The sequence below is a fragment of the Petromyzon marinus genome, chromosome 29 (genome assembly GCF_048934315.1).
Source record: "Petromyzon marinus isolate PM22_M1 ecotype Great Lakes invasive population chromosome 29, UKy_Petmar_22M1.pri1.0, whole genome shotgun sequence".
Classification (NCBI taxonomy): domain Eukaryota; kingdom Metazoa; phylum Chordata; class Hyperoartia; order Petromyzontiformes; family Petromyzontidae; genus Petromyzon; species Petromyzon marinus.
This window is the reverse complement of record NC_133695.1, coordinates 1,090,893-1,110,200: the sequence shown is the minus strand read 5'-3', so window position 1 is coordinate 1,110,200 and position 19,308 is coordinate 1,090,893. Positions and strand designations below refer to the sequence as shown.

Below are 19,308 nucleotides of genomic sequence, written 5' to 3'. Positions count from 1 at the left end.
CAACGGATTGTTAATTATGATGAATCATCAGGCCACACGCTATTTGGAGGTCTGCATTCCTTCCTTCATTTTATGAGTATTCAAGTGATATATCATCTTCACAGTTTGTCTTGGACTTCATGTTGTTTTCGGGTTTTCCCATGGAATTACACACACACTGCCGTAGCAATGCCGTGTGGACCAATTCGACTCAATAAACATTTTGTTTTGATGGATGAGACATTGTGCACCTCTGGCAAGCACGGTCCATCTGTATGAGAGCGTGCACGTTGCGGAGCACTGCCACTTGCCAACCTTCTGTGCTACGGTAACCATTGCGCATCCTGGTTCCCTGGATCCTGCACCTCTCACCACAGCCTCTCCTCACTCGTCTCTCTCACCACAGCCTCTACTTACTAACCTCTCACCACAGCCTCTACTGACTCGTCTCTCACCACAGCCTCTCCTCACTCGTCTCTCTCACCACAGCCTCTCCTCACTCACCTCTCTCACCACAGCCTCTACTGACTCGTCTCTCTCACCACAGCCTCTCCTCACTCACCTCTCTCACCACAGCCTCTACTGACTCGTCTCTCTCACCACAGCCTCTCCTCACTCACCTCTCTCACCACAGCCTCTACTTACTCGCCTCTCACCACAGCCTCTCCTCACTCGTCTCTCTCACCACAGCCTCTACTTACTAACCTCTCACCACAGCCTCTACTGACTCGTCTCTCACCACAGCCTCTCCTCACTCGTCTCTCTCACCACAGCCTCTACTTACTAACCTCTCACCACAGCCTCTCCTCACTCCTCTCTCACCACAGCCTCTCCTCACTCACCTCTCTCACCACAGCCTCTACTGACTCGTCTCCCTCACCACAGCCTCTCCTCACTCACCTCTCTCACCACAGCCTCTACTGACTCGTCTCTCTCACCACAGTCTCTCCTCACCTCTCTCACCACAGCCTCTACTGACTCGTCTCTCACCACAGCCTCTCCTCACTCACCTCTCTCACCACAGCCTCTACTTACTCACCTCTCACCACAGCCTCTACTTACTCGTCTCTCACCACAGCCTCTCCTCACTCACCTCTCTCACCACAGCCTCTACTTACTCACCTCTCACCACAGCCTCTCCTCACTCCTCTCTCACCACAGCCTCTCCTCACTCACCTCTCTCACCACAGCCTCTCCTCACTCACCTCTCACCACGCTGCAGTGCCATTGGCTGCTGGCCGCTTGGTGCTTTGGGCCCCCTGGGCCTTTGCTCGCCAGCTGTGATTTAACCTCTGCCAGAAACCAAGTTGTTCAACCTCCTCCTCAGCCCCTGCTCTTTGGAACACCATTCTCTTGGCCGATGCTGGGTGATGATCAATTATCTCGACTCTGAAGCCCACCCTGGTTGTACTCTATTCGAGTGTAGTTTGCTCTCCTACCACCTCCCAGCACGGAACTTTTTATTTCCCTTCCGATGCTGCTGTGGCATAACAGCACACTCACCGGACTTGCAATCCCAAGGTCGCCCGTTTGATCTCACGGGCATATGGAAGTTTATGTTTTTCCAATAGCCCTTGCCTCTGTCTACCCAGCATTATAACTGGGTACACCGCGGTTAGTCGACCAGGAGGAAGCATCCAGGAGGGTGGCATTAAGTGTGGGTAATCGTACCCCTTAAAAGATGTCTGACCAGCGTGGAAGGATAGGCCAAAACATCCTCTATTGGGAGTTCTTGCATCTAAACTGGACCCAAAGATGATGTAAGAAAAAGGTTGCACATAGAGGAAGACTTGATGCAGGCAGTGATGAGAAGGAAACTGTCATTGTTTGGACACATATGTAGGATGGAGAACAACAGGAGAATTAAAAGTGTGTCGTTGTTGTTGTTGTTGTTCGGAGAAATGGAAGGAACCGGAAAGAGAGGAAGACCTCACAGAGAGTGGCTTGACGACAATGACGACAGCACAAGATCGGTACCAGCAAGATGTGACACTTCTTGAGCATATTGGCACCAGAAGAGAGAGAGGAAAGTGGAAACAAATGACGAAATATGCAGTGGACACCGACTGCGGGCTATGCCTCATGGATCGTGATGATGATGACAGGGAGTTCTATGGAGCTGCCTTCTGTCAGCAGTGGTGTGAACACGAAGTTGCAGGGTCCCCAGCTATTCAGAGCCTCGCTCATGTCGTATAGACGGCAGGCTTGAGTGGGACTCACTCAGGCAGGGGTTGTCCGTGAAGAGGCCCAGCAGGTACTGGCACTGATCCAGCTTGTTCCCACTGCCGTCACACGTGCACCACGGCGACACCGCCAGGCTGGTGTTGATGTAGTTGGGAGTCATGACCGTGCCTGTGAACGCACAACAACAAAAGGTGCAGCAGCGCAGCAGCGTGGTTGGCGCGTGCCCTGCCCAGGCACAAGGAATGAAACGGAGCCCTCTGTCAGCTTTGCTGCCTTCTTCATAACCCGGTGCCTGGGCCACGGGACAGCTGCACCTCCCGCACACCCAACAATAGCGACGCCACTGCCCTGAAGGGTAATGCATGCCTCTCACGACTGCCTGCATCGCGAAGACAACACAGATTAATAGCGTGTCGCAGTTCATTTTGAAGCGTCCATCATCCGTCATTAGCGTTGCACAAAACACATTTCGCCATTACACAATAAAATGCTGCTTACAACTGAAGCCTATTGATTTTTTTTTGCATTTGTTAATTATTTAAGGCAGACGTTCCGAGAGACACTTGATTCTTACGCGTGCCTTTCCTTGCAGTTATCAATTATAAATGTATTACTGCAGCACGTGTTTTCGAGATACTATCATGTCAACAATGTTCCTTGCAATTTGTCATTGCAGTGACTCATCCAGAACGTGGCGGTGTTCCGGCGTTACGTACCGATGAGGCCAGTGTAGGCGTAGAGGCATCGTTTGTAGTTCTCTGTCTCACAGCCAGCCCTGCAGTAGCTCACTGGTGCACAGTTCATCCGGAAGTCATCCAACCGAGATCTGGAAAAAGGAGGCAAAAAAACCGCAAATTTGAAAACGAGGACATGAAGTCCATAATAAAGTTAAACTGCATCTATATTTCTTGTCTTAAATCGCGTAAATATAAATGTGTCGTTAAACCCGCCACGACCCGAAACGGCCAATTAGTAAGATTTGTCACGTAAATAAAAAGTGCCAATTAGTTACTACTTCAGCACACCGGTGCGTTGCTGAGTTAACCCACAACATTTACAATTCGAGTACGACTGTGGATTGGACTATCGAAGGTAAAGGATCCAGGGGCACAGTCTGTGTAACACGACAATGTTATCTTGAGCCACGCTGTTCCATTACCATGGTCAACACTCAACGAATCATCCTGAGAGCCATGATTCTCTCATCACTTCGTAGCCGTCTTAGATGGCTGCAGTAATAGCTCTTTCGACAATGTGCAAGCCAGGCGCTTGCTGCTGCGAGTGAATGGTTCCCGGTGCTTACTGGGTAGATTACAGACCACATCCATGGTCCGTTTGTCCTGGAAAAGAGGAGTTCTGCTATATTGCAACGATATAAAATCGATCAAACCAGTGGATACTGACTCGCCACTGAGTCGACTGTGCATGCACTACTGTGTAATTAACGGTTCGATCATCATCATAATCAGCATTCATGTCACCTTGTTGAAAGACGAAAATCGTGGACTAAAAAACACACACGTGTGATTTTTGCCCAAAATCTTGTGGATAAGCCATAATTCAACATGTGGTGGGTGTCTGGACACCCACGACATGCACCGTAGCTGCGCCCTTCAGGCTCAGGACAGCAATGAATGGAGAAAGGGCCAGGATGGCAGAAGCCACAAGTGTGGGGGGGAAATGTCAAGAAACAGCTAAATAAAAAACACACACAAGAGACCGGCTGTAAGGTGGCTGATTCATCACTTGCGGTGTAATGATGCATCGATTCTTATAATAAAGACGTTTAACATTAACAATGCATTTGTAAGACTCAATGTTATTCCATCGCTATATTGTATATAATGGGTTCAAGTGATCGGTGCCATAAAAACAAATAAATGGAATGTAATCTTGAATATAATCGTGTCCCTGAATTGTGCCAATGCATCGACTCGTCGGGATGGTGAATCAGTCCACCCCTATTCACCGGTCTACCCCACGACGCTGAGATAGCGTTTATTGGGTAGTATCTTGGCCGTCAAGGCCGCTATGCCCCAGCTATGAACCCAGCAGCAGCAGCAGACCCCAGGGCTCCAGGGCCCCACTGAAGAGGGCTATGGGCTACATGCAGTTTAAACAACTCAAAGGTGCTCATCAGACGTGCAATGATTCGCTGACCTCTTGGTTCTATGAATTTTAATGATTTCGGGTGACAATTTGATCACTAAAATTATTCGTCGTTTAACATTGCGATGAATGTCGTGCATCTAACGTTCACTTGCCAACCCGACTGATGTAAGTGATAGGCTGCAAGTTTTCAAACCGATTTTCAAAATGAATCGCGGCTTAACACCATTTCTTTTCTCCAAAATGTTCACAAATCTGTACGATTTCCTTTGTAAGTTGTTATGCGTTTAAAGGGTTTACTGATTGTCAGCCTACCGCTTCAGTCAGTCGGACTGGTAAGTATGCTCAGGCGACAGGGCTCACCTGAACGATAAACGAAACATCAATAAGCGATCCGTGCATGTGCAATTCGATGGATGTGTCATGAGAGTGAGGATCAAATGTAATTGATGAATCAGGGCTTAGTTGATGCACAGTGGCAATTCAGTTTCTCACAATGCAGCTATTCCCAAAACTTCAGGACAGTCCTGCTGTGTCTGCTTGCAAATGAGCTTAATGCTAAACTATTTAATACAAAAATATATTTTTATTTGACCAGGTAAGGCCCACTGAGCCATGTAGCTCTTTTTCAGAAGCGATCTGCCCACAAATGATAGCTCAACAAAGTGGCTTATCACGTGAAAATTTACATCAGCCAAATACTCTAAACGCATGTTTCTAAATGTGGAGGGGAAAGCCGGAGGGCCCGGAGAAGAAAATCCGACCACGGGGAGAGAGAGAGACACGCAAACTCCAAATATACAGCAGGTATCAGGGTCGGAATCGAATCCACGACCACGATGTGCATCACCACGTGTGCTGAACGGCAAGCGGCGCAACGCGAAAACACCATCGCAGCGTCCGTAATGAAGCTGCCGAATCAAAACGGCAACCAGATTAAGCACTCTGCAAGTTGTTCTCAGTGGGCTTGGTCAGCTGAAACTCTAACGGCGTTAGACGTTCCAATGCATGCTGATTGACACTGCTCTCCGCAGCTGGCTTGCACCTCGCAGAGTCCGCGTGAGGTTAGTGTTCCCCACAGCTAACGATGTATTTTGTGCCAAAGTCAACATGCAGCGGCATTCAGCGCGGCGTAGATATCGGAGAGATAAATAGTACGTTACTTGTGTGTGTGTGTGTACTCAACGACAAACTTAGTTCTAGTAAGCTACAACCCAGGCACGTTGGTAGTACTGCGATAGTGAATAGCAACCTTCCGCTTTTGTCTTGCGAAAATGTTACTTTAAAAAAAAACCGTTCAAGTCGTTGCTGTTGAAGTGTCGGAACGAGGATCGGTCGTGCCAGACCGACCTGCACACGCGGTCATGGAGGCACTTGGCGTGGACGTTGAGGCAATTGGGGCGCTCCTTCTGCTTGTACGAACACTCGGGCATGATGGTGAGGCGGCGGCGGTCCTCGCAGTTCTCCGTGCTGCAGGTGCAGAACAGCAGGCTGCGGCTCCGCACCACCGCCACGTTGTCGTAGAAGCGCCGCAGGGCCACGTGGCACGACTCGCGGTCGCACGGACTCTCCGAGGGCCGCATGCACTTCATGAAGAACTCGGTGCGGTGCGACTGGCACGAGGCGTTCTTGTTGCAGGCCGACGTGGCCTCCACGCAGTCCATGCGATCGTCGGCCGCCAGGCCCGTCTCGCCCTCTGTCGGGACGGTCAGCGGTGACACACACGCGGGTTGGGTGGGGGGGGGTATGGTATAGTCTGCTTTTTTAGATTGTTCGTACTTCGCCCCCCTCTGCGCACCTCCGGTTAGCACGGTTGGCTGCGTACGGTGCGAAAGAAGTTCAGCGTGCGTATGCATCAATCAGAGCGGGAGTTTGCAAATGATAACTACAAAATGGGATATTTTTTCCAGTATCAAAGAATGAAAAAAAATTATGATCGGTTTTCCCCTTTCTGGAGCTCCATCAAATAGAGATCCCTCTGCCAGCAATGACGTGAGCAAGGCATTGCAGGGCTGCACCTTTACACCTTTTGCTTACAAGGTTCCACCATGGTTTTTTTGCTATACCTAAAATTAACTAAATGCGTCGTGTCCAGCACATACTATACGTGAACTTTGATATTGCTGCTATGTAACGTGAATGCCAGATATAAACTTTCATAGTGTTTGTTGAATAAGAATTTGATATGAAGATCAATAATAGATGGGCAATACGAGATTTAACAAAATGCTGTTCACGACATTTCGCTCGTTAGATGTCTTTAAAAGAGGCCGAACTGTATGCAAGGCTCGTAACTTAACGAGTGAGGCCGAAGGCTACATCCGATGTATCCTTCACAGATGTGCTGCCAAGACAAACACATTCTGTCATAGTCGCTTTGATATGTATGAGTGCGTCTCCTCCAGGCTGGGTGGAGAGCGTGCCCCCCTTGCTCTGTCCTGTTCCCGTACGTGGAGAGTGTGGCCCCCCTTGCTCTGTCCTGTAGCTGTCCCCGTACGTGGAGAGTGTGGCCCCCCCTTGCTCTGTCCTGTAGCTGTCCCCGTACGTGGAGAGTGTGGCCCCCCCTTGCTCTGTCCTGTAGCTGTCCCCGTACGTGGAGAGTGTGGCCCCCCATTGCTCTGTCCTGTAGCTGTCCCCGTACGTGGAGAGTGTGGCCCCCCCTTGCTCTGTCCTGTCCCCGTACGTGGAGAGTGTGGCCCCCCATTGCTCTGTCCTGTAGCTGTCTCCGTACGTAGAGAGCGTGGCCCCCCCTTGCTATGTCCTGTAGCTGTCCCCGTACGTGGAGAGTCTGCCCCCCCCTTGCTCTGTCCTGTAGCTGTCCCCGTACGTAGAGAGTGTGGCCCCCCTTGCTCTGTCCTGTCCCCGTACGTGGAGAGTGTGGCCCCCCCTTGCTCTGTCCTGTAGCTGTCCCCGTACGTGGAGAGTGTGGCCCCCCCTTGCTCTGTCCTGTAGCTGTCCCCGTACGTGGAGAGTGTGGCCCCCCTTGCTCTGTCCTGTAGCTGTCCCCGTACGTGGAGAGTGTGGCCCCCTTTGCTCTGTCCTGTAGCTGTCCCCGTACGTGGAGAGTGTGGCCCCCCCTTGCTCTGTCCTGTAGCTGTCCCCGTACGTGGAGAGTGTGCCCCCCCTTGCTCTGTCCTGTAGCTGTCCCCGTACGTGGAGAGTGTGGCCCCCTTTGCTATGTCCTGTCGCTGTTCCCGTACGTGGAGAGCGTGGCCCCCCCTTGCTCTGTCCTGTAGCTGTCCCCGTACGTAGAGAGCGTGGCCCCCTTTGCTATGTCCTGTAGCTGTTCCCGTACGCCTTGCCGTGGCATTCAGGGGCCAACCCCACTTTGTTTTTGATAACCGAAGCGCTATACGCAATATGATTAAAATAAACATTCTCTCCCATAGGGAATGTAACTAATAGCCTGTTAGCCTAATTGAAAGTAACAAGGAATATAATGGGGGTACAGTATTTATTTATAGGGGATGTTTTGTTTTAATTCAGAGGGTTGTATTCGTGCGCATAGCATTGCATACTGGATATGAATTATGCATATACAGTGCATGTACGAAATTGTCTGATTAGCAATACCCGTACACACACTCCAAAAATAAAACCCTAGACAAATGTTGATGTTGTTCAAGTGCATCCTCGTCTTTTTTTCCTGCTGCGAGCTCCTACAGGACCTGTGAGTACTCCATCATATCGATCACCGATGATCCCTCCCCAGGGCATCTTTGGTCCCAACTGAAACGCGACCCGGCCAGACGGAACGCGCCCCCCACTACTGCGAGAAGCGTCGCCGATCGCTCCTGCTGGACGTCTGTGAAAAAGAGCTTCACAGCTCATCGGATTCCTCCTGCAGTCGAAGTAAATATTCTGATTCTGCTTCCGCGCACGTCCTCCAGCATCGCCTTGGTAAATATCCAGCACGCGATGAGTTCTCCACGCATCCACGGCAAACAGCATTCAGCAAAGCTCGTACCAAATCTGGCAACTGAATTTAAAACTCATTTGTTTAGAGCTTATTTTTGTGTTTAGTTTGTTGTTTCCTCCCCCGCACCGCCGATTAGCGCGGTTGGCTACGTACGGTGCGAAAGAAGTTCAACATACGTACATGAAGTTCAACATACGTACATGAAGTTCAACATACGTACATGAAGTTCAGCATACGTACAATGCCAGTGATGATGATCTGATTTATTGAATCGGCTATACAACTCCTGGCTCTCAGCTCAAGAATTAGCATCGTAGCCTCTTGTCTCTTCGAGCCATCTGCGTTGAACAGCTCACGTAAGGCTGGCCCATCCAAGTGTGGAGGTGACAATCAAAAACTAGAAGGTGATGTGAAGTTGAGAGCAAAGAAATGTGGCGAGGACGAAACCCGTCATCTTGAAATAAAAGAGTTCCAAAAGCGTACAGTGGAGAGCATGCATAAACTACATCCAGACATAACCTGTTAGTTTCGTACACCAAGTGTCTGCCATGCCGTATTGATTTTGTGATGTGAGATATTTTCTCAAGTAGATTGTGAAGGATTTTAGCTCAGTTCAGGCGTGCGAGTGAGGCAGGATTCCATCAAAAGAGTCCATCGAGTGTAACATGCGAGAGGCTGGCTCAGAGTTAAAGCGATTGCAGATGTCCACATGACCCTGGCAAATGTTTTTTTACTCATTCTTTTTTTTCGGTAAAGTCACGTATGTAGAAATACCATAATTTCTACATACGTGACTTTACCGAAAAATAACCAATGAGTAATTTATGCAGTCACGAAAGCTTTAATTCTTTATTAAATGTTTTGTTGTTGTTGCATAAGTCATTCAAATTGTGAAGGAAAACAACTATATGTATTTTGGAAAGACCAGCCATTAATAGTCCATCGAACCAAGTATATCATGTTGGTTTTTTTAAATCTGAACTGTAATCCACTGCATCATCACCAGCCATGTTCAATCCACTGCTGGATGAAGGCCTCTCCTAACTACCGCTACCTCTCTTGATCTGGCGATGTCGGAATCTACCCAGCGCCTGCACATGAACTGAATTCATCGCTCAATCTTCTCGCTAGTGTCCTATCCGACGGATTACATTCCTTGGCTGCCCCTCTGTTATTATTCTTGAACATCGGCCATTCTATAAGTGATCTGTGTTGCCCAAACCCACGTATCTTTCTGAACAGTTAATAAGTCACTAAGCTGCCTGCGCATATTCTCCAATCCACATATTCCTCTTTCTGTCTCTCCATGCTTCTAAACTTTAAAAGTGTACTTCTTTGCACACTTTTAAAGTTTAGTTCCATATATTTCATGAATGACTATACGTTTGCGTATTGACACATACACAAACCGTCAATGTAGTGCGCAGATGGATACTAATATTACAGGACTTGAGCAGAGACATGGCAGGGCTCTTGTAACATGGACATCCTTAGTCAGGACCTTTAATTTGAACAGCTCCATGACAGCAATAATCAATTAATAGCATAGTTCCATTATTCAGCCGTTTTCACAGTAATGACTTTGCATCCAATTAATTAAGAGAACAGCAAATAATAACTCTTCATGAAACGTGGCGATATTTCCATTTGCTGCGAAAGTAAAATTATCTTTGCACAGAATACTAATAAGAAGACACTTTACAGTATCGTGCCATTTCTTTGTGTGTACGATATACATTGCACTGAGCAATAAGAGCAGATTGCAACTTGGCATCTACATTGTGATTAGTTTAAAAGGTTTGCATTATTGTGTGTATTACAGAAAATTGCATACGTATGTTTTTTTTGTATGTACGTGACTGGCTTCAACTTGTGAAGAGTTTAGAGTTTTTCACGTGGATCGAGGGTAGTTTCAGAGATGATTGTGCGGCGGAGCTCAGTGGATAGTCGTGCCATGAGTCAATGAGTGATGGCGATTTGGTTGGGGAGGCCTTCAACCAGCAGTGCATTGATCATGGATGATGATGATGATGCAGCTGATACCTGAAATACCAAATATGAAAACAATATTCCCCAAAGCAATTTCTCAGGTTCCCATTTGGCCACTGCCACTTTCCACCTGGTTCTGAGTGTTGACATCGATTCTCCTCTAGGATTTGCAACGCATAAGGAGACGCAACTATCGTCCAAGCGGGATGATTGATTTGTTACTTACAACTCAGTGCTCATGATAACAACAACAATAGCCAAAGATTCCTGTGGGTGACTGGAACTGTATGACTTACCCAACTGAAGTGGGATGTAAGGCGTATCCTGCAATTTTGCGAATATGTCGTCATCTGCAAAGAATATGGCTTAACGTTAGTCAAAGGCAACATTCCAAAATACTAATTAATCACACTGTCAAGAGCACAACCTCAGCAACCTTAATTGTAACAATGTAGCTGAATAACATTTTTCAAAAGCAAACAACAAGATGTTATTTCCACGTGCTGCTGTGTCTTACCGTCTGTTTAATTCCATCTATATACCTGCATGCATGCCTTCATAAATCATTATGTCAAAATATAGGTCTGACATGCACACAAGACAGCTCATTTATTGTACAGGCAGGTGAGAGAACCCATCAAGTCTATTCATCAAGGGGTTCCTGACTTATAAAGGCGAATACAATAATGAAGACAACTGCACGAAGACTGACAAATAATTGCTAAACATCCTAACCAAGAATAACAAGCACATCTAAAATACTCGTTTAGAACGTATGTGGTACATATACGTGGTACATACGCGGTACTGTACCCTACCTCATCCTCCCGTGGAAGCTAAATTGGGTTCAGCCTGGATCCTGCATGGATGCGCAATCACTTAGGAACCAACAGTTGCTATAGGCTTCTGCATGACTACGTTATGGCCAGCAGAGGGCAGTGCTGTGCTCTGTGTATGCCACATCTATGCTCCTTACCTTGACCAAGCCATGGGGTGGGGGGTGTTAACTACCTCGCCTGGTATACAGGAGGTCGTGGGTTCGATCTCGACCCTGACGCCTGCTGCTGTATATTTGGAGTTTGCGTGTCTCCCTCCCCGTGTTCGCGTGGATTTTTCTCGGGATCGTCTGGTTTTTCCCTCCACATTTAGAATCAGCATCACGCGTTTAGAGTATTTGGCTGCTATAAATGTCATCGTGATACGGAACTTCATCGGGCTATCATTTGCGATAGCCAGGTCGCTTCTGAAAAAGAGCTGTATAACTCAGTGGACCTTTACCTGGTAACAATAAAAAATATATAGTTTTAGTTTAGTATGATAAAATAATCCCTACAACCCACACAACGTGGGGAGGCCCCCAACCAGCGGTACGTTGACACAATTGGCTCTACCATGCACGCGTGGCATTCACAGCACACTTGCATATTTCATACAGCGCTGTCTAGAAGCCTCAATGTCTCTCCGTGTTGGTGGCGACTTCTCTTCTGGGAATCTGCTCATTGGCAGGAACGGGCACGAAGCCTCCCGAGGCCTGAGTGCGTCCCACTGTCGTTACCCACCAGCTGGACTTGGGATACACATCCACGCGAAGGCAGCGTATGGCAACAATTTGAGAAACATCTTTAAACGCTTTGGATTGAGATACAGGTCCAAAATCAGAGGGCCGCACAACGTGTTCTTCTGACCACAGGGACTTTGTGCAACTGGAAACCTACACTCGTGTACTATAATTAAACCCCGCTGTTGTAAAACAACGGGCTCGTCACAGTAGCAGTGCAGGTAAGTCACGCAGGAAGGAAACGGATAACAACCACAATCAGTGGAGACGCAAACGTGTCCACGAGATCTACCGTGTGTATAATTACGTCACACTAACGTGGCAACACTTTGTTTCTCCATTGGTCTTAAGTGTCTTGGGAGTGTGGTGCGGTGGCTCGCCCGCTGCCCTACACATACAGCATACCTGAGTTGGATTCCCAGCCACGGTTATCATTAGCACGGTTGCCTAGGTATGGTGCGAAAGAAGTTCAACGCAGCCTTAAGTGAGCACCTGGTGTGAAGGCAGTCGGGTTGCCACCTGTCCTGATTTTCTGACAAAAAAAATCTAGAACTTAAAAAACACCGTGTTTGACAGATGCTAATAACACAACACTCAAGACAACGCATTTGCAGGCAGTTCTTCCATCTGCAGGTCTTGTGAGAAATTCATTTTCTTCCCATGAAAAATCCCGGGTAGTTGTGTCTCGCAGGTGGCAACCCTTGGTGCAAGTCAAACCACCCCCTCTCGTGCGCCATGCCGGCTTCATTCTGTACAGCGCTTGCCCCAACAATCTATGTAGGTAGCTACACAGGCCATCTTTTGCCTGTGTTTCTTCGTGCAAATGCACAACAACAGCCGCCGTTCGCAATTACATGGCGGTGATGTCACCACAACGTTCGTGCCAGGCTAGGTGTGCTTTGAGGCCACGCAAAATGTCGAAAGAGGTTACGTGGCAGAGGGTTGACTGAGACAACGAGCAGATGCACGAGCTGTGTTCCCCACTCTTACCTGCACACGGAGACAAGGATGCCCCATGGAGCCGTCAAAAGACTTTTGTTAGCGAGCACCTATGAAGGCCGGCACGGCGCATGAGGGGGTGGCGTGGCAACACCATGCCCGGCCACCTTTGTCTCCCCAGTACATTGTCTCTCCAGCCACCTTTGTCTCCCATGGTTTACACATTCCACCAGGTACTCATTTAAAGCTTCCGATATTCGTCACTGACGTTTGATTGCGACAGGGAATCGAACTCTGGTCGCTGGGCTCGTAGCGCAGTGACAGACGAAGACAAAGGTCCCCCATGTAGCCTTATAGACTCTAGGGACAAGTGCTGCTAGCGAGCACCTATAAAGGCCTGTTACGGCACACGAGGGCGTGGGTGGCCAACACCATGCCCGGCCACCTTTGTCTCCCTAGTGACAATGTTGTTACACATCGCACTAGGTACTAAATTGAGGCCGAGTCGACCTAGGGGAGCCCCAGGACCGGTTCAAATAATCGTCACCGGTGTTGGCCATGAGCGGGTTTCGAACTCGGTTCGCCGGGTTCGTAGCGCAGCGTAGCGCTAACCGCCACACCACCGCTCCCCCAGTGTCACACGCACACGCCGGTGGGTGGGTGCGCGTGGGTGGGTGGGTGCGTGCACACGTGGGTGGGTGGGTGGGTGCGCGCACACGCGGGTGGGTGGGCGCGTGCGCGCGCAACCTTGCTCGAAGCTGCTGTGCATGGTCCAGTAAATCTTGAGGCAGCGCTGCTCGTTCTTCTCGGCGCGCTTGCACTTGCAGCCGTAGATGGGCTGCGACTGCAGCGCCATGAGCGCGTCCATGCAGTCGGCGCCCGCGCGCCCCGGCGAGCCGTGCACGCACGCGTCCAGGCTGCGGAACGACTGGTTGCACGCCGCCTCCGCCTTGCACAGCCGCAGCGCCGCCGAGCACTCCACCCAGTCCTGCCGTGGCTGCTGCTGCTGCTGCTGGTGGCTCGCGCCGACGCTGCACACTGCGGGCAGAGCGTGGCCACGGACATCGTTGCGGACAAGCGGCGGCGTGGCCCGGGGGAGGCCTCGCGCATAGCCTCAAGGCCCTTTCCGTCAGGGGGGTCCCTGCCGAGGTTTTCGTAGTCGGGGGGGGGGGCGGGGGAAGGGGGGGTGCTGTGCGTAATCCCGTTTGAGTACATTTGCAGGTAATTGCTGTGAGCACTGGGGATGATTTGGCCAACACCAGCGAACATTGTGTGGGGTTTCTTATGAGAACCTAGAGGAAGCCCATGCAGAACAAGGTGAGAACGTGCGCGCACACGTGGGTGCGTGCACGTTCTCACCTTGTACACGGCTTCGGGAGGCCTTCATCCAGCAGTGGATTGATCACGGCAGATGAGGGTGATGGTTTGAAACATAATCGTTGCCTGGCTCATGGGTGGCTGAGATGTCCTCGTGGTCGGAGCGCCCAACACTGCGCCTGGTCTCTGCTTTCGTGCACTCAATGGGTTGATTCATTCCGTTGCGGGGTAATTGTCGCGTGGAATTGCTCCTAAAGTGCACCATCTGCCATGAAATGGATGTGAAGGTCTACGTGACATAAGTTGCGAGTTTTCTGGTGCCATGGCCTGAACAATCCACAACTGCCAAATATATGCCGTGTAGATTAATGTGTGTGTGTGTAATGTTACGTCACTTTGGTATTTCATTTATGACACTATCCTGAAGTTTAAAATTAACTGCTTGTTTGAAAAATATGTGCTGCTCTTAAATAATGTGTTACCATGTGGCCGTGTTCCTAATATATAGATGGATACTGCAATGTGGCTGACAGCATTTAAATGTCTAAACTGTTTACATACAAAATCACGGGGATTTGTTTGTTTTGTATTCTAAATATATTTGGCGTGGAGGCGAAGGCTCAGCAGCTGACTCCAAATACAGGACACGGGAAGTCAGACACAGCCATCTCTTATGAGAGTTCGCTTAATCTCTCGGATTTTCAATCAAAACTATGGAAAATTATCTGCAGCTCAAATGAGGAAGAATGTAAATGATTGTGTGCCTTAAAACGTACAGCTGTACCTCGGTTGATGATGTTGACATTTGCACCAATCAATCAACTCTAAATGGACAAGCGCAATCTGCTGTTCTCCCAACACCCAGTAAGGTGGTTTTCATCATCATCATCTCAAAGCATGTATTGCTTTGTGCCAGTTTTGAAATCAGACAGATAATTCCCAGACTCAATACTGGGGTGCCTCGCCACAGAAAACATTCGGGACTATTTATATTGTCCCAGTCTTCTAATTAAATAATCGCAGCTTTTATCCATATTTGGCCACTGATAATATAACACTGGCAGTTAGAGGGCTGCTCAGGGTAAGGTGCTAATGCTACATTTGAGCTGAAAAACACCCGAGTCCCTTAGACAAAAAGGCTAATATCACGGCCAGCACCGTCCACTCTATAGCCAAGTAATAGGATGTGAATGTGTGTTACAGATTGATGTGTGCAGGGTGGAGCAGTCGGCACTGCTTAGCATACTGCACTCTGCACCTGGTGACCTGAATTTGATTCCCAGCCACGGCTAACATAATTGGAAAGTGATATCTGTACCGGAGTGGGACCCCCCTTCACGCAACTTCAAAGCGCAGCATGATGAAGTATGTTCAAACAACCCTCTGTGACTACATGGCATGGGGTAGGGAGGGGTACTCCTCATCCAGTAGTAGATTGACAACATAATGACAATGTACTGTATTAACAATCCAGAGAGTATTCGAGAATAAAATACTGTTAAATAAAATCCACATTTAAAGAAATGCTCTTCTGATCAACTGCTGCACACCCACACACACGCAAAACAATTCACCATCTCAAAATAGCGGATGGCCATCCTGCAGCCTTGGCAGTAGTTCAAGTATTAGTAGGCAGCCCTTTCAGATCTCACGGAAATTGCTATATCCTGGATTTTTGCCATGGCGAAGCTATGGATAAAAATGCTGGTGCCCGCACTGCCCAATTGAATTCTCTCCGTCCGAGGCCACAACTGCGACTGCTGAAACTAAACAGGACACCCTCTCGTGCACAACGCTTGACACGCGTGTGCTCGAGGCAACACCCTCGGTTAATAATGTATGGGTACGGCACCAGTGACTCCCCGATATTCATCAGGCCACTTATATGTGACTCACTGGTTAACGATGCGCTGCTATGTCACGTGCGGCTTTCAGTTGAGAACTCTTCTGTTCTGGAGCTTGTGATTACCCTCGGGATTTTGTGTAAAACTGGTGGTGTTGGAGGGAATAAACTGGCGTGACATATAAATCACTGTCTTTGCTTAGCCGGTGGCTGAAGGGGAAATACGAGCTAATTGGGTGGAATGTGAAATAATTGTTATCTGGAGCACATGCAGCGCATTCTCAGAATTTGTAATTGTCTGAGAAATTATTAAGTAATTGGTAGAAGACATTTATATTTTTTTACGTAAAATAGGTTGGGGCAGAACATGTCGCTAGGAAGCACAATGGCAGACGGTCAAGAATTCTGACTGAGTGGCCAAGGAATGGAACGCGTCAAAAAGAACAACAGTTGAAGGAGATGGAGCAATGAAATCAGCTCGTGTGCTGCAGGTGCCGGATGTAGGATCGCATCGCAGGGTCATGAGAGACGGTGGAGGTTTATCAGGATCTTCATCCAGCAGTGGATTATGATGGTGATTTTTTTAATTTCTGCTTGTACAATATATGGCACGTAGCTAAACGATGCTTATTGAAGCAATGCACGTTACACAGTAACGCATATATGTGGGTCCTATCGAGGAGAGAATAAGTCCACACAAAGGACCGAAATATTTCCCTAATACTACACTTGACATTGTGAAAAGCCCCGAGCGGTAACACGTCACCCTATACGCGATTTGTGCCGATATCATGTTTCTTAAAAAAAACAATACATTCTTGGAATAAGAAGTGCTATAAGGGACATTTGTTTTAGTTATTCAATGGGGTATTAGCCTACTACAACAGAGCATTTACTAACGGCGACTTAAATTGTGTTATAGCTATTGTATAAAGTACATGCATAATCAAATCATTCGAGGTTAAAAATAAAATTCTACGAGGTATAATACACGAGATTGATTTTTTTTTAAAAACAACGTAGCCTGCGAGTAAGTTTACATTAAAATTAACTCGTTAAATTATATTACCATCACGACCATCGTGAGTATATGGCATTTACATGTCATGTCGAAAACACTAAAAGACTCAATAAAACAACAACAGACTGCAGAGTTGATCGAGAACGTGTGCATACCATTAATTACTCCTTTAGAGCATTTTTAAATCATGTTGCAGTCCTTGGTTAATTCACTGCTGAATGAAGACCAACTTCACACTGGTTAGTGCTGGTTGGTAGAGTTGTGGGTGGGCAGGACTAGTTGCGATGTCACTCGCCACTGATGTGAGCCGGGGTCGGGAATCGAACTGAGACGGCTGTGTTCACGGCACAGTGCGCGAACGATGTGCGCGCCGCCGCTCCCTCTGGCGCGAGAGTTAGAACGTCATCTTTGCATGAGTTATAGGGAATGATACCATTGCGAGAGTGAAGTTCGCCAGTAGCCCCCCCCCCCCATGCTTACGTCTTCTGACAAGCAATTTAAATTGCTCCGTATATGAGCACAGAAAACTGCTGCGTTTAAGTGCAAACAAAAACACATTCGAATGGATCAATGAAAAAAAACATAAGGGAGGATAAGACAGAAGTAGGAATAGATGGATAGACATATGGGTGAATAGATGAACGAATAGTCTCATTGGCCGGTGGATTAACAGACTGGTTTATAGACATGTGTATAGACGGATGGATACACTGATTAATAGACAGACGGATGGGTAGACAGATGGACAGCATTTATTGACACTGCATTCACATACAGACGGATGATTAGCCGCATGTATGAACATATTTTATGAACAGGAACATGAATAGACGGGTGAATTGACTATCACACAAAGAGATTGGATGGATTTCGCCCACAGCACAAACATTGGGGGTTGAACACATTTTGTGAACAGACGATTGAATTGACAGTCGGATGAATAGAGGAATGGGAAGATTTTATAAATCCGTTTAAATTAATAGACAGATGAATAGCTCGATGGCTGGTATAGACAGCTTTGGTGAATAGACACTTGCATCCATAGACACGCCTGAATGAATAGACAGACGTGAACAGATATCAAGAACGGCTGTGAAGTCAGACAAACTGAATAGGCAGCTGTGAGTGAAAGGGAATGCGTGGGATAGGACAGAGATACTCACGCACTGAGGCGAACGCGAGCAGGGCACAGGCGACAGCGCACATCATCATCATCCTCGTCATCCTCGTCCTGCTTGCGACGAGCGGCCAAAGTGAACCACCAACGTGGACCACCAACGTGGACCACCGGTAACCAGCACCAGCGAACAACTGCGCGCCAGCGACTTTCACTTTGTGCTGTGCCCGCTCGCTGGGAGCAGCACGCACTGGATGGAGCACGCCTTTGTCGCAGTCAGCGGCTACAAGTCAACTCCAAACCAAAGCAACAAGGCAACACAAATAATTGCACAAGCAATCAACGAACAACGCAAGGGGCAGCGGGCCCGTTGGTTAGACCGGCGAAAAGAGAAAGAATCTTGGTTTTGTAAATTTGAGTGACTTGCTGCTGCTGCTGTAGCAGCTGTCTGCCCCAGTTCGTAGAGCAGCAGATCTGAGCTGTCGGTGGTCAGGATCCGCACACTCTCAGCCCTGGCACCCAGGGTACATGCGGCAGATTCCTGTGCGGCGCTGTGTTATAACGGAGCGGGCTTTGGCAGGAGGAGTCGCGTTTTATATACCGGGGTGTGCGTGTGTGCGCGTACGTACGCACGTGTATATATATACACACGTGTACATGTCAATATGCGCATTGGCTCTTGCACGGCATCATCGCTCCGCTACGCCACCTTGAGTCGGCCTTCTCTTGCAAGTCACAGCTGCTGCTGCTGCGTCACTTGGCTCTTCACGTGCGCGTGACTCCGTCAGTCGTGACTCATTGCTGGTGATTTGTGATCGATATTGTTTTATTATCTTAAGTGTGTGTGTGCTGAAATGTCAGGTTGGACTCCGGGAAAGCGTGGCTCGGAGTCATGAAGTAATTGTCGAGAAAAGAACAATGATACGCCACTGCATGCTGCGGAGTATAAGACGCACGTGTACTGTAGCGTGTGTCAAGGGGAGCGGTGGTGTAGTGGTTAGCGCTGCGCTGCGCTACGACCCTGGCGACCCGGGTTCGATTCCCGCTCACGGCCAATACCGGTGACGATTATCTGAACCGGTCCTGGGCCTCCCCTAGGTCGACTTAGCCTCAAATGAGTTGCCCGGTGCGGTGTATAAACATCGCCACTGGGGCGATAAAGGCGACCGTGCGTAGTGCTGGCCACCCTTTCGTGTACCGTGCCGGCCTTCATAGGTGCTCGCTGACAGCACTTGTCCCAACAGTGTTACAGGCCACACGGGGGATCTTTGTCTCTGTAAGCAAAGACGAGCTGGGGATGGGTCTTGACAATTGGGTAAAATAAATCGCTTGG

General features: G+C 48.5%; 1 protein-coding gene across 2 annotated transcripts in view; it reads right to left on the bottom strand.

Moving 5' to 3' along the window:
* The window catches only part of LOC116947382 (GDNF family receptor alpha-1-like), a 35,167-nt gene extending 16,456 nt beyond the window's left edge, over positions 1 to 18,711 (bottom strand). The window contains exons 1-6 of one of the 2 annotated variants that reach the window (XM_032963044.2): positions 18,022 to 18,711; positions 13,425 to 13,715; positions 10,477 to 10,530; positions 5,623 to 5,968; positions 2,880 to 2,989; positions 2,200 to 2,331 (exon numbers count right to left, since the gene is read on the bottom strand). In XM_032963044.2, the coding sequence (XP_032818935.1) occupies positions 2,200 to 2,331; positions 2,880 to 2,989; positions 5,623 to 5,968; positions 10,477 to 10,530; positions 13,425 to 13,715; positions 18,022 to 18,082 (994 nt within the window). In that variant the 5' untranslated portion in view covers positions 18,083 to 18,711. The remainder of the gene's footprint in view (positions 1 to 2,199; positions 2,332 to 2,879; positions 2,990 to 5,622; positions 5,969 to 10,476; positions 10,531 to 13,424; positions 13,716 to 18,021) is intronic. The other variant, XM_032963043.2, reaches the window with a different exon arrangement.
* Positions 18,712 to 19,308: the final 597 nt, after the last annotated feature.